Source organism: Phocoena phocoena, chromosome 5 (genome assembly GCF_963924675.1).
Source record: "Phocoena phocoena chromosome 5, mPhoPho1.1, whole genome shotgun sequence".
Taxonomy (NCBI): domain Eukaryota; kingdom Metazoa; phylum Chordata; class Mammalia; order Artiodactyla; family Phocoenidae; genus Phocoena; species Phocoena phocoena.
Window position 1 is genome coordinate 16884799 of NC_089223.1, and position 15660 is coordinate 16900458.

At 44.4% G+C, this 15660-nt stretch overlaps 1 protein-coding gene across 1 annotated transcript in view; it reads right to left on the reverse strand.

Moving 5' to 3' along the window:
* Positions 1-12758, reverse strand: part of TSPAN5 (tetraspanin 5) — a 173361-nt gene extending 160603 nt beyond the window's left edge. Inside the window, exon 1 of the mRNA XM_065877429.1 lies at positions 12309-12758. Coding sequence (XP_065733501.1) covers positions 12309-12389 — 81 coding nt within the window. The 5' untranslated portion in view covers positions 12390-12758. The remainder of the gene's footprint in view (positions 1-12308) is intronic.
* Between the last annotated feature and the right edge of the window lie 2902 nt (positions 12759-15660).

Below are 15660 nucleotides of genomic sequence, written 5' to 3' on the forward strand. Positions count from 1 at the left end.
TTGAAGGAAGAGGAGATGGGAGGTGTAGAGGAAGAAACCCACTGATAGATTTCCTAAGTATTTCAGGTTGACTTTCTGTTCCCCTGAAATCCAATTTTCCAAAGCATTTTCCCTTTTAAACCTAAGATGTAATTATTCACTGGGCCTGGGGGTAGCAATTTTTCAGAAATTGGGGGTACCCCTCTTTTTTCCCAACAGAAAACAGAACCTGGAGTCGGCAAGGATCTGAACACATCCCCCCAATCATTTTACCTCTAGAGATTCACCCATCTTGCTAATAGGTTTCAGCTTATAAATGCATGTCTTCCTGCAAATTACTTAAAAGCAGTGTTCCCCAAAGTGAGATTCCCTGGTGACCTGGGGTGCCAGAGGAGACTATTTTAGAATACAGTATTAAATAACCTTAAATAAGAAAGTCATTTCCTTTTCAACTCTCTTTTAATCCTCTGGTCTAGTCAAGGAGAAAGTCTCCATTTGATCCCAGGATGCTGAATACTTTGTACACTTGTTAACTTCCACTGTAACAAAGGAAAATAAGCCTCCAAGTCAGGCCTGCCAGCAGGCACCAAGAGCTTACCTGGAAGTTAACAAGCCATATTACTGTCATTGTATGTATCTGAATAGTGATATTTTTCAAGTTTCCTTTTTAAATAAATGTATTTAAGGTTTAAAAACGGAGTCGATTTAAAGGGAAAGAATACGTTTGAAATGGTCTAGATCCTTGAAACTGAAAATGAGATCAGTGGACCAGAAGCACCAGCCTCACCCGGGAGCGCGTTAAGGTACTGGATCTTCGGCCCCTCTCACACCTACCGAATCAGAATCTGCATTTGAAACGAGTTTCCCACGTGACTTAAATTTTACAAAACTCTGGGGTGGCACAACAGTTTGTCCAAAACCATGCAGGCAGTTTGCAAACGCCTGAGCTTTGAGATTCGCTGCTTCGGTTTATCAGGTGGCCATCCTTCAGACCCTCAACGAAACCAACTAGCGGAGGGCTGACGACAAGGAGAAAACTCAGTGCTTTCCCCACGGGGGGTCACAAACCATCAGTGGATTGTGAGGTCAGTGAGTGGGTCTAAAGTGGCAGCGTTGGGGATGCTACAGTAAGCTAAAATGACTTTAAGCATGCTCCTATGATGTCCTATCCGGCCACATAAATCATCTTTTTTTATATTTTTGCGGTACGCGGGCCTCTCACTGTTGTGGCCTCTCCCGTTGCGGAGCACAGGCTCCGGATGCGCAGGCCCAGCGGCCATGGCTCACGGGCCCAGCCGCTCCGCGGCACGTGGGATCTTCCCAGACCGGGTCATGAACCCGCGTCCCCTGCATCGGCAGGCGGACTCTCAACCACTGCGCCACCGGGGAAGCCCATAAATCATCTTTTTTACTAACGAATACTACAGTAAAAATTCTACCTAACCCTCCCCTTCATCCCTCCTCTCCCCCTTCAAGGGCTGGGGCTTTCTGCACATCTTCAGCATGGGAATGAGTGCCAAGGCTCCTTGGACCTACTGAATTAGCATGTCCTGGCCTTTTCTCCCAGAGTTGAGCCCCGTTAGAGAGAGAATTATGCTTTGGAAATAGGGCAGCCCAGGTCTTCTGCATCAGGTGATAGTGCTGGAAGCAAAAGAGCACAGCTCTCAGGGCATCCCAGTAACGCTTCAAAGGAGAAGCCAGGCAGTCACTCATTCCCAAGATAGATGGCCCAATTAGTCAATGATCCAGGTAGTTCAGGCCAAAATCCTACTCCTTCATCAGTTGGAAAGACATCCAAGGGGAAAGCCTGAATTACCTGTGTTGCTGACTCAGTGTTCACCTTCACAGCCTAAAGACTGTGTCGGAAATACAGAGGAAAACAATGACCAAAATATACAGGACTTATGATACCATAAAAGCTAAATATATATACTTATAGCCATCTAGGCATTTCCACAATATCCCGATTTAACAGGTTTTAATAAAATGTTTCTATTTCTCCCCGGTGCTAGGCCTAACACCAGAGTCCAACATCAGAAACTCAACTTCCCAGTACAAAACACCGATATGAGACAGTTTCGTTTTGCAAAGAAAATGAAGAAGAGTGAAGCTAACGGGTAAAGAAAAATGGGCAAATTAACAACAAACAATAGACATGAATTCATGGTCTGGTATCCATGATAAGAATTACATGCTATTCATTACAATGAAAAGAACATTGTGAACATTTGTTAGACCTTTTTTTTTCCTTTAGTTATTTTAGGAATGTACTTATGTAGGCAGAACATTACAGAGAACAAAAAATACATGTTACAATGTAAGATTACTGTAATGGTTCTGAAAGAAGTCAAGAAAAAAAAAACACCAAATGAAATTATGGGTGTTGAGGAGAATAGAGTAATAATTGCTAATACCTATTGATTAGTCTAAGCCGTTTAGAATATTAACTCCTCTAATCCTCGTGACTGTGAGGTAGATGTTGGGTCTTAATATTACTGATAACAACGTTAATACTACAGCTAAGAATGCCATCTTGCAGATGGGGAGACATGCCCTTAAGTAGCCTAAGATCACAAGCCTGCGAATGGAGCTGGGTAAAAATCCAGACATACTCAAAACCCAAACTCCTTAACACCAGACTTCTGCCTGCCTACCACCAGAGCGCCAGAATGCCCAACCCAGCATAAACCTTCTATCACTCTCTAATACTAGACCCTATAAAGAATTTTCCTTGAAGGTCAGTGACTGTGGAATCTTCACAAGTTAAGGGACTGAGCTATATTGATAGGACTGTACCTTAAAACAGGAAAACTGAGTTTGGGCATTAAATGCTTCAGGAGTGATTAGAACTACTCACTTGGCAGAATTAAGTTTTAAGGCTGCTTTGGGGGAAATATTAACAGTTGGGGGAAATTTTTGTTGGAAGCAAAACATTATACTTTGAGAAATGCTTAAGTCAAGTATCCCTTTTATTAGGATGACTTAAGTACAAAGCATTAAAATAGCTGGCCTGAATATTTATTAGAGCAACAGCTGTTCCCTCCAGATTTTTAGAAATTCAGGACTAAGCGCCAACTATAATTTAGAAAGCAATTTTTCAACAAGTAAAAAGAGCCCTATGTCTTGCAATACTTATCCAAATAGTAAATAGTAGCTGGAAGAGGTATAGAACATCACTATGCCTTTTCAATGAGAAGAGCCAAAATGTTTGGCCAAACACTTCCAAATACCATTGCTATTTTGTTATTGAGGTTGGTGATTACGTTACTTAAAAATTATACCTTACATTTCATAATTAACAATCCTTTATGTACAGACAGATAATACCATAGTGCTAACCACAGGGTGTGTACGCCATTCTGGGTATGTTTGTTTAGGAGTGCTGATAACTATGCCCCAGTAAAACATCTCAGAGAAATCATTTAGATTTTTATTCAAAATTTTCTTTCTTTCAAAAGATTTCCACTTTAGGTGCCTAGCCATAATTTAATACCTCATTTTTTTGTTTCTAAAAGGCTAGACGAAAAGGAAGACATCAGGGGAAAAAATGAAAAACTTTTTGTGCACACTCTGAATGTTCCACATTGAAACTTTTCTTTGTAAGGAAAACTGACAAATACCAGGTTTGGGTCTCCTGTGTTTGCTTTACTGTCAGCTCTCCGTGACAGTGCTGCAAACTTGGATACGAGAAAAGAAATGTCCCTGCTTGGCATGACAGCAGAGGGAAGTCAACGGAACTGCCACAGAGGTGCAGAAAGCAACTCCCCTTCTTCCCACCCCCAGGTCAAGATACTCAGGGCTGGGGGCATGGAAGGAAGCCTCTGGAAACAGCCTGAAAGGAAGGGCACCTTGGACAGGGAGGCTGGTTTGTGAAGGGGAGGACCGTTTGCTGTCTTGCAGCTGTGTTTAGACCCAGTCCACTGTGCTGAAGTGTGCAGGACAGCAAGGGCAAAGGAACAAATGTCTATTTCTTCAATGTTCCTGTCGAATAAATAACTAGCTCCTATCCCAATATGATGCTAATTTTTAGCCTACTAATTGCAGCACAAGAGGTTCTCTTTAGCAGAGATTTTCTCATTTTGCTTTTAGGGCTTTCAGGTTTAAAAATAAACTGGCATTTATGGATTAATAAAAACAATTCCATGAGGGATAAAATAGGCCACATTATTTTTTTCTCATAAGCAAAGAACACTAGCTTCATGTGCTGGTGAAATCAGTCACCATTTGGTCATAGCCCTATACCACCCACTCCCAGCTCCCCCTCCAGAGAGTAATGGCAAGAGATGCCACATCTTGCCAAGAAAAACAAGCTAGAGCTTCTTCACCTCAGCTGGGCATCAAAATCACCTGCAGCGGGGGAGAGGGGGAAGATGGCAGAAGAGTAAGACACAGAGATCACCTTCCTCCCCACAGATACATCAAAAATACATCTACACGTGGAACAACTCCTACAGAACACCCACTGAACGCTGGCAGAAGACCTCAGACCTCCCAAAAGGCAAAAATCACCTGCAGGGATTAAAAACAAAAAAAAACAAAAAAATCCCCACTAAGTCCAGGGCCCCATCCCAGACCTACAGAATCAAGATTCCCTGGACCTACAGAATCAGATTCCCTGGTGGACCTACAGAATCAGTCCAGGGCCCCATCCCGGACTTACAGACTCAGAATCAGACTGAAATTTCCTAACAATTCACTGGTTATGCTGCTGTGCCTATAAAGGCACCTGAAATATCAACTAATCCTACAGAAGTCACCCCTGATCAGGGAGAGGGACGTCCTATGCATGAAGAAAAACCCACAGGAGAAAAACCCGTATGAGGAACAATGTTTCTAAACTTGCCTTGACCTTCAAGATTTAAAATTATCTGAAGGCTAGAATGGTGGTTTTCAATTGTTTGTTTAAGCAGTAGACCCCTTTTTGCAAGCAAAACCCTTCACGATATCTCAAAATATCAAACCTACTGGTTGAGCTTCTCCAGGAGAAAGAGAGGGCAGAAACCCACTCAGGCCCCGGTACACCTCAAGGAAGCCTAGTGCTGCTGGTAGCATGGTTTGAAAACCACCGGGTCAGAATAAGACATTTAAATGGAATAAATATGTAGTACTAAATCTAAATTCAAATAATTAACTGGAGGGTTAGGGCTTGTGACTCGCACTTAGTCTAGGGAGATGGGTTTAACAGAAGTTCACTTGAAAAAGAGATAAAGGTTTCATTTCACTAGAAACACAGCTTGAGCCAACTATGTTCTCCGGCTACCAAAAAGCATATGCAGTTTAGCCTGGGTTAATAACTACTATTTGTACTGAGAGATTTACCTTGTAGAAAGCACCTTCATGTGCATGATCCCATTTAATACTGGATAACTCTGCAAGCTATTGGAATGATTTCCGCCATATTTTAGATGAGCAACTGAGAAAATAATGTGTGAGAGTAACTTACTCAAAGATGAATCCAGGCTCTGCCTCCTGGGCTACAGACTTAAGGGGGAGTTTGAGAATAACCACCCACCGCTCTCTGGATGGTAGGAATGGTGTGTGAAAAACGTGTTTCATTCTGGTCGCTACATTCACGGAGGTGTGTCCAAATGGGACCATAGGCAGAGTACCTTAATCAGGGCAAAGAACCATCTGGAAATAGTGTATGAAGAAGACATGGAAAAACCAAGAGCCTTTAAAGATGGAAAGCAGAGGGTTTAGGAATGGCATCATGGCTGTTTTTAAATAACAAAGGTCTATGCCCAGGGAGATATGTCTTATATTGTATGCATAAGAGTAACCTAGGCCCTTCCCCTTCTCTTTCCTGAAAAATTCAGTCCTAAAGTGGGGACAAGGGAAGGTAAGCCTTTGTCCAGGAACAGGTATGGGGAGGGATGTGGAAGCCCAGAGCAGGGTATCAGAGAAAGGTGTTCACGGTGGGAAGTAGGTTGTGGCACGGCATGCTGGAGCAAAAGCAGTTAAGGAGGGCAACCCTGTGAGGGGCAGGGGCAGCAGTGGAAGACTGCCTACATAGGGGGAGATTTAATCAAATAAGTAAATCGTTAAGAACAATTGGAGCTAGGATTCTCACTGTCAAAGAAGGGAGTTATAAATATGGAAAAGGAAAAACCTAAAATAAACCCTGTCGTGTCAGATAGGGATTTGAGATACCAGTGTGAACTCGTGGTTTTCAAAATATATAGCTGGATATAGCAATGCAGATGTAAACATGTGTATGTGTACATATGTGTATATACATACACATATTCCATAGTCCTGTCCACTGAGAGGCCCCAGGGGTGGTGATAGCCTCAAAGCAATGAGCACACTTAGCAACCAGATCTTGGCTTCTAAATATCATTCTCTATGCAAAGGAACCAGGGCTCCTTGGAGAAATGGCTGATACAAAAGATGAGCTTGGAACATGTTGTTCTGCCAGAAAGCAAAGAAGGGCTCAAAGAGCGATGGGAGTTAAAGGGCAGAAAAGACTGCCACTGACTGCCAAACCTGGAACTAATGGGAACATCAAAGTAAGTAACGAGAGTAACAGTTTAATTAAAACATACTGGAACAAAAGAGATCAAAAGTTCTTACTGATATTAATTAATCAATCAAAATTCTGATGAGGAATGGGCTTTTTAATACATAATTTCACAATAACTTGCCACAAAATATGTATAAATTACAAAAGGGAAAAGAGTCACTTTATGGTGGAGAGATTTGGCAGACAACGCTTTAATCAAGTGACCATCATCACTAATGGAACAAACACAAACAGAAATCAGTGCCACTTGACGGATGCAATGAGAGGAACACAGCACCATTTCTGTAATTCTCCTGCCAAAGATGCATAGCCTGAATCTAAGAATGACAAAATGGCAGACCAACCCAAATTAAGGGACATTCTACAAAATAACTAGTTTTAAATCTTCAAAAGCGTCAAGAACCTGACAGTGAAAGACTGAAAGAGACTAAAAAGATCCAACTAAATACAACGTGTCTTCTGAACTGAATTTCTTTGCTTTAGAAGACATGATTGGAACAACCCGGAAACTTGAATGAGATCTAAGATTTAGATGGTGGTAATGTATCAGTGGTAATTTCCTGGCTATGATGGCTATACTGTGGTTATCTAGGAGAACATCCTAGAACATATACACTGAAGTATTGGTGTTATAGCCGTCATGCTGGCAACTTTTTCTCAGATGATTCAGGATAAAAACAAATTGTACTACTTGCAATTTCTCTGCAGGTATGAGACAGTTTCCAAATAAAATTAAAAATCTACAACAGTATATTAGGAAGATGGAAGTTCCAAGGGAAAACTACACCTAGTTTGCAAGAAAGATGAAACTCTCAAATGATTAAAGTGGTCCCCAAACAGATCCATCCTAAGGAGGGTTGGCAGGATGTTTGAGAGAAAATGCCTCACTGAATAGTAAGTTAGAGGAGATGATGCCTATGTACTCTCCAATGATTTCATAATTTATTCATTCAACAAATATTTATTAAACACCTACTGTTTCAGACAATATGCTAGACACTGAGCTTATGAAAATAACTGAGAGACAGTCCCTGCAGTTGGAGACCTTATATTCTAGAGAAGGATGGTGATTCAGCAGCCTATAGTTAGAATTTTAAGACAGGCATCAGTGTTACACATAGAAAGAAGCATGTGACTCAAGAACACTTTAATAACGCTTTAATAACAGTCTTTAATACTCCATTTTTCATTTATGAATTTTCAGTAGACTACACAATAGTTTATTATTCTATCATACTCTTTCACATTTTCATCCTAACTTTTGTGTGCTTGCGGGTGGTGTTAAGACATATGCAAAAACTTTATCACTTTTCAATTATGAACAGATGTAAATGACTTACTTGATGTTTTATTTTAGAATAACAAGCATCTTCTAAAATAAGATTCAAATGAGAAGCTAGGGCTATAGTTATTGAAAGAGACTTAACACTCCAAAAGTGAACCCAGATATGTTCTTCAAACGTCACTCCACGTCTCTGTTCTCCAATTTCTACATCTGTCACAAAGATGTCATAATATGCCTGGAAGATGCTTTGAGATGCTTAGAAGAAAGACGTCGTAATTATAAAGCTCTGTTAAAATACAGGTTACTTTCACCTTTTGCCAGGGACTAATGATTACTGTGGCCATATTAAGTAAGACAGAGTGATCCATCTAAATGAGCTCACCTCGGCAATTTTATGGTGGGTGAAACATTATTTGGTTTTCCAACTTTTCCCCTTGGCTTTATTTCAATCTTCCAGGCAGAGCATCAAGTGAGAATGCTTCAGTGCTTTCTCACTGACCCAGGAGTGAGAGGCCAGAGCAAGCAAGTCAGTATTCAATTACTTTCCCTACTTAGGTCTATACACCCTTCTTACACTTTTCCCATTTGACACTTTCATAACCATATTTAGCTTTCTTCCTACCATCTCCTTGTAATTCAAAAGGCAGTTTAGACTCCCATATGGTTGCCATCGAAGCTAACAGATGTCTAGCAAATTAAAACAAAAATTATGACTTATAAACTGCTGACGTATCATCATTCCAGAACATCTTACAATTTATAGTGAATCATAAGATAAGACTTCATACTTATGCCCCCGGCAAGGTTCCCTAAATCTCTCTCCTCTCTGAATTTAAGCCCTGTGGAAACAGATGAGATGCAACATTCTGCCATCAAACCTGGATAAACCTCCACTTAAAGATACAATGTAGGCTTCCCTGGTGGCGCAGTGGTTGAGAGTCCGCCTGCCGATGCAGGGGACACAGGTTCGTGCCCCGGTCCGGGAAGATCCCACATGCCGCGGAGCGGCTAGGCCCGTGAGCCATGGCCGCTGAGCCTGCGAGTCCGGAGCCTGTGCTCCGCAATTGGAGAGGCCACAACAGTGAGAGGCCCGCATAACGCAAAAAAAAAAAAAAAAAAAAAAAAAAAAGATACAATGTAATATTTGCTAGCACAACAAAGAGAAATTTGGCCTCAAGGATCCAAGGCTTTCTAATCTTTGTACAGCAAAGAGAAGAGAAAAATGACTTGGTTCTCCCAAGTCACTCAGTTCCACTGATCCGTAGTGCTTTTTTTCAAATACGTGACGATCCAATCTACGGAATCCATTCGCCTCATCTCCTTGGCAGATACTAAGAGGAGCATCATTACCTGGTAGCAATGTTGCCAAAGGAGCAAGCTAAGGTATTCTTAGTTTTATAGCCAGGATGGAACTAGTACAAAATCTGGAGACAATGACACAGACCATATTCACCATTTGTTAAATACTGAGACACTGTGCTGGATAATATCTTATCTGATTGCATCCTTGAATCTGCAACTCTATTGGATAATGTTATCTTTCCTTTATAAATGAAATTAAGGCTCAGTGCAGAAGACTATTTTCCAAAGATGGCCACAACCCACACGACCCTGACACCTGTCTGACAAAAGAGGGAATTTCCTTCCTCAGCACTTTGAAACTGAGCAGGCTCCACTCCTGCTTAAACCAGTGGAATAGATGAAACTGACACTGGGCCAGTTCCGGGAGTAGCCTTCACTGGCTGCAAGTTTCTTCTGCCAGTCTCAAAGACAGGAAGAGGCCACGTTTAGGTGCTCTAGCCAACAAACCTGGCTGAACTCTCAGCAGGCATCACCTGCCGGTCATGTGAGGGTACCCCCTTGGGCATCCCACTCCAGTGAGCCTTCAGTTAACTCCAGCCCAGCCACATCTCACTGCAACTGCATGGGCCATTCCAAGTGCAAATCACCCACATGAGCCTGGTCAAATCACAGAACTGTCAGATAGAATAAAGTTTTATTTTAAACCACTAAGCTTTGGGGTTGTTTGTTATGTAGCAAAAACAAATCTACAGAATTTGTAATAGCAATAACAAATTTACAGAAGCAGGCTGCCCATTCCTGACCCCAGTTCTCCAGTCAATAACATCTTAGTCTGAGTTACTGGGATCAAGTATCATGACTACCTTCCTGCTGATATCACTCTAGAGACCAGGGTACTAAAAACTCAGAGATTCCAATATGGGGTAATTTTGAAGCAGACAGCAAGATAGGAAAGGTATGAGGGTGTATATGAGTGGAAGGCTTTAGGCACAGAAAGGAGGGACAAGGTGTGTAGAAAGCAGAGTAAGAGAAGGGCCCTTGTAACAAAGGCATCTACATAACAATTCTGCCTGGGGCAGCTGGTTTAGTTCCACAGCCTACATCTCTTTTCAGGCTTCCCATAAGACTTCCCCCAAGAGATGAAGACCTTCAAAATGAGATAAGACATGACTCTCTTCTGCAACTCTCTATGCAAGCACTCTGCAATTCTTTGAAGCTCTCCACAGTTCCAGAGGTTTTGCTACAACCTAATCCACAGAAAATACTCAATATGCCTCTATACACTACAAAATTACACCAAACTGTCAGGGAGACAGGCCCAAATCCCTTTATTTCTTTTCCACCTCCTGCTACGAAACTGCAGAGAAAGCCCCTAGGTACTTTTTGTTGCCTAGCTGCTGAAATGTGCAACTTTTGGAAGTGTTCAAGTAGAATCAAGAGGCTTGGACTCATTACACCAACAAGATCCAGTCCCAATTCGGTAGTCCTTGACTCTCAAAGTTATGAAAGTTTCAAGTTCAGATAAAATCAAAATGCCTCACCCAGAAATGTGACTTTTAAACATTTCCAACAAGGGTTGAAAAAAAGGAAGCAAGGAAAGAAAATAATTTCTTCTTCCTATATTTGTAGCAGTGTTTGACTGCAGGGAGGGGGGTGACTGCTAACAGGAATCATGTCCAATCCCTGGCAAAAATGGCCTGTGAAAGACTAGATCTGATATTTATTCATGTGTCCCCCTTCATCATCAGTCCTGAGGCCAGATGACATGCTGACACAGAAAGTGGTCTCCAATCCCTCCCATTTCCTTTTGCAAAACATTCATGAGCAGTGCAAGGTACTCCTACAGAAAACAGAAAATAAAAATAAAATAGCCTAGTACATGTGTGGCAGAAAAAACAAGAATATAAAAAGCTGTATTGACAACTATTCTCATCGATGTATATGTTTACAGCATATGGCCAAAATTAAAGGAGAATCAAAATAAATGCACCGTGTTAAGACTGTTGTGGATTATTATTGATCCCACGACTAGATTATTGTTTATCTCACACTGAACCTACACTGAACAGCAACTTGGAGAACCGCCCCCACCCCAGACAGCCACCATCTTTACTTTCCATGGGGGGAAGAGTGGGGGGCAGGAGGAGTGCCCAATAAGGAAAAGGATGGGATGGGATGGGATGGAAAGGAAAAATAACACGATCTTTGAACCAACGTTTTCCTCTTGTCCTAGTGAACTCTTTGTCTGGTCGCTGAACATGTTTGTGAGATCAAGGAAAAGAATTCAAACAAAACAAAAGAGTAGGCATCCCAGCCTAATTACAATAGGTGCCCAGCACATTGTAGCGCCAGCAAAGCACGGTCTGAATCTTTCCTTCAAGCATTTGCTCTCCCAGTAGCCCCATAAAACATGCCTCGTACACCTTCTCCTCTGCATTTCTCCAAGGTTTCCCCAAAACGGCCCGCTCTATGTCACTCCTCAGAAAGGAGGACGTGAGGCACGGACACACTGAAACATATGTTGATGGTGACTTCCTCTTATCCTGACAATAATACAGAGAGAGAAATAAATCCCTCCAGCCCACACGCCCACTGGTCAGTCCATTACGCAAAAGGAGCGCTTTCCAGATGAAGGGGAAGAGCGTGCAGGAAGCGTTATTTACGTGCACATTACAGAACCGTATACCACCGCATCTGCATCCTACACAAAGCCCGAGATGGTGCAAGAAGATACACGCTGAACATGGCACAGACCAGCCGCGGCAACACGGAGCCAAGCCCTCGTCCAATCAGATCCTTGTTAGAAGGTGGACCTCAGGGTCGGGTCTGCCCGATTAGCCTTCCCTATTATGACACCACGCTCAGCCCAACATCCATATCCCACCCGGAGCAAATCTCATTCGAGTGGTTGCTCATCTCTCAAACTGCCGAGCCCTTTCTTTCATCTGCATCCACGCTATTCCTCCCTTAAAAAGCCACCCCAAGGCCTGGGTGCCCCCTTTCCGGCTCGGTTTTTCTTTTTACCTCTTCGCGTTCCTAGAAAGGATTAAATGTTTATCTCTCCAACGCGCAGGCTGAAAAGGCGGAAGGCAAATGCCTCTCCGTGCTACCGCAAGCGCCCGAAGGGCTGCGAAAAGTAAACGCAGAGAGCAACGTGGGGGAAATCGTCGCGAATCGATCGGCCACGATAGTCGAAATCCCAGAAGCGCTCCAACTTACCCAAAATATGACATTGAAGCCAAATATGAAATATTTGATGCAACAACTGACTTCAGGACCCTTGTAATGCTTCCCGGACATCCTCTGGGTTCATGAAGACACTTGCCCCGGCAGCCCGAGTTTGGAGCCCCTGAGCACCGTTGCTCGGAGCAGCACGGCGGGGAGCTGGGGCTCAGGGACGCCGCTCGGGGGCCGCAGCGCAGCGGTCGGGGCTGAGCAGCGCAAGGACCGACCTGCGGAGAGCGGCTCCCGCACGTCCAGCCCCTCGCGCGCCGAGGCCGCCGGAGCCGGGATGGCCGCGAGCGGGCGGGGAAGCGCGTGCTGCAAGCCCCGAGCCTCGCTGGAGCTGGCCCCGAGCACAAGGCGAGCTCCCAAGCCCGTCCGCCAGACGATCCGTCCGTCGGTCAGTCTCCGGGCAAACGCGGCCGCGGCAGATGCTGGAGGAGACGCTCCTCGCCCGCCTGCCGGCTCGCGAGCTCCCTCCCACCCCTCGCTCCGCCCGCCGATCGCTCCGCCCGCGCCGCCCGCAGCTCCGCCCGCCTCCCGCCGCCGGAGCCTCAGCGAGGTGCGCGCGCGCACGGGCTCGGGCTCTCCCGGATGGCGGTGGGACGAAGTACGCGCGCCGCCCCCTCGTTCTAGCGCTCTCCGCTCCTGCTGCTCCCTCCATCCTCGCCCCTCCTCAGGCCAGCCCGGAGCGCCGCCGACCCGCGAGCACTGCAGCGGGGTAGGTGGGGAGGATGGCCGGGCGGAGGGAGAAGTATGGGTGCCCGGGTAGCACGCCCATTGGGAGCAGCCTGGAGGAGTGACGGGGGTTGATGAGCAGCGGGTCCCCCTCTGCCACCGGCAGCAGCAGGCAGCTTCTGGAGGGACGCGGGGGAAAGGGTCGCTTTGGGGCGACAGTAGGGATCCTGAGTGAGAATCTTCCCCGCGACCCCCGGACGAGCCTCCGTTCTGGGTGTAGCCACACTCACGGCTCCTGCTCCACCACCCGGTTTTGTGGCAATAGAAGACGCCGGGCCACTGAGCCGGAGAGGAAAGGGGTCGTAGACTTTGCTGGGAGCAAAGGGGAAGGATAAGGTGTTAGGGAAGGGGGAGAAAAGAGAGATGGGAAATGGGGGCAGCGAATCGGGAGGGTTGCATGCGGCTCCAGCCCAACTTCCCCACCTGCGGGAGAAATAGGCTTATCCTAGAAATGGGGACGCGGAAGGAGAGATGGCCCAAAGGAATCCTGACCCGGGATACAATCCTTGCCCTAGGGCCAGTTGCCAACAACAGAAACCCGGATTGCAAATGCTCCCACGAGACGGAATAGTGCCGAAGGAACTTGACTGATCTTAACTCTAAGAAGGAATCCAGCGAGGCGTTCCAGGATGGTCTTCCGGGGAATCCGAATTGAGTTAATAGATCATGAACGGTTACGCTTTTGACCTCTGAGGAAGGATGGAACGTGCCTGGAAATTATATTGGAGCCCTACCTGAGAAGGTGTGCCCATTAGTTGTGTATCTGCCTCCCGCCTGGAGCACTTTCATAGGTGCTGACAAGCGGGTACCAGTATTTCATGGAAAAAGAATGAAGAACCGCTCAGAACTGTGGGTAAACATCTGTGGGAATTTTTTTTAAGGCTTCAGAAAGCTTCAGAAACAAAGCTTCAGAAACAAAGAGATGAGATCAGGAAATTTTTCCAGTACCACCCCGTGTAACCTGGTACTGGGCACAGAAATCTGCATGTTTCCTAAGCTCTCACATGATACTTAAGTATGCTTGAGAACCTTTGTCCTAGGGCTTCCCTGGTTAACTACTTCTCACTTTTCTCAAAAACTAGCTGGCTTGTTGACAACCTGTTATGTGGAGGAGCAAGAAGTTACTTTTTCTTGCAATAAATCGCACTTAAGTAGACTTGGCCTTGAGAGGAATTGGGGCTATATTGAGGCCACAGGTAGGAGCCAGGGTCCCCACAAAGGTGGAAGAACCAGGAGATTCTAGAATTATGACACTGGTTAACAGTGACTTGAGCCGTTTGGATGAAATAACCCTCAAAAGTGTCCTCCACCCACCCAAAACACACAGCATAGTACTACCACCAATCTGGTGGGCTTGAAAGGTAAAGTCTGCTCTTAGCAGCAGATTCCCTACTAACAGGAAGGCACTGACAAGCTTTACCTAAGCCCACTGGTGCTATATTGTAATTCTTTCTATGCATAAATAAAACAGTTCCTGCAGATTCCTGGATAAATCAAAGGAAAGGTCTATCTTAAGCTGATATGACACAACTCAGAAAAGGACTAGAAATTAGATCCAGTTGATGACTGAGCTGATCCCTAAACAGGATTTACCTTTGAAATAAAACTCAACAGAGAAGGGGAAGTTCAGATAACTCACTGGTAATTTGGGGCAGGGGGGCTAGTTGAGTTCTCATTTCATATGTCAAAAGCAAGTCCAAGGAGGATTTATGAGTTAAATGTATTTTTTTTTTTTTTTTTTTTTTTTTTTTTTGCGGTACGCGGGCCTCTCACTGTTGTGGCCTCTCCCGTTGCGGAGCACAGGCTCCGGATGCGCAGGCTCAGCGACCATGGCTCACGGGCCTAGCTGTTTCGCGGCATGTAGGATCTTCCCGGTCCAGGGCACGAACCCGCATCCCCTGCAGGGGCAGGCGGACTCTCAACCACTGCGCCACCAGGGAAGCCCGAGTTAAATGTATTTTTTAAAGCAAACCAGAAAATACTATTTGTTAAACCTCTGGCTAGAAGTCTTCCTCAACTTAGAAGCAATCGAGGGAAATGATCAATGGATATGACTGGGTAATACCTAAAACTTCTATGTGTCAAACATTATTTTAGACAAACCTAAACCAAAAAAAGAAAAGAAGTGACAGCAAATATAAAAAAAAGTATGAATATCTATAAGTAGGGCTCATACAGCTTAATTAAAATATAGAATCTCAGTTATTGAGTATAAACAGAAAACAAACAAATCACATACAAAGACATCAAATAGTAATAATAAATATATGGTGAAAATTAACCTTATAGTAACTAAAGAAATAGATGTTAAAACAAACCAGTGATAAAGATATAGAGATAATAAGCAATGGTTTGCTCATACATTGCAGGTGTCATTATAAAATGATACTGTCCATTTGGAAAGCATTTTGACTATATGTCGTAGGTCAGGGTGCTCCTACATTTTGATTCAGAGGTCCCACTTCTGGGACTCTAGCCAGAGACATACTCCAAAATATGGGGAAAGTTATATGCTGCAAGTTGTATATCACAGCATTATTTATATTGAAGACTAGGCCACAACTTCAAGATGCTAGAGGTAGGGGCTATACCCAACTCCCTGTAGCCACCT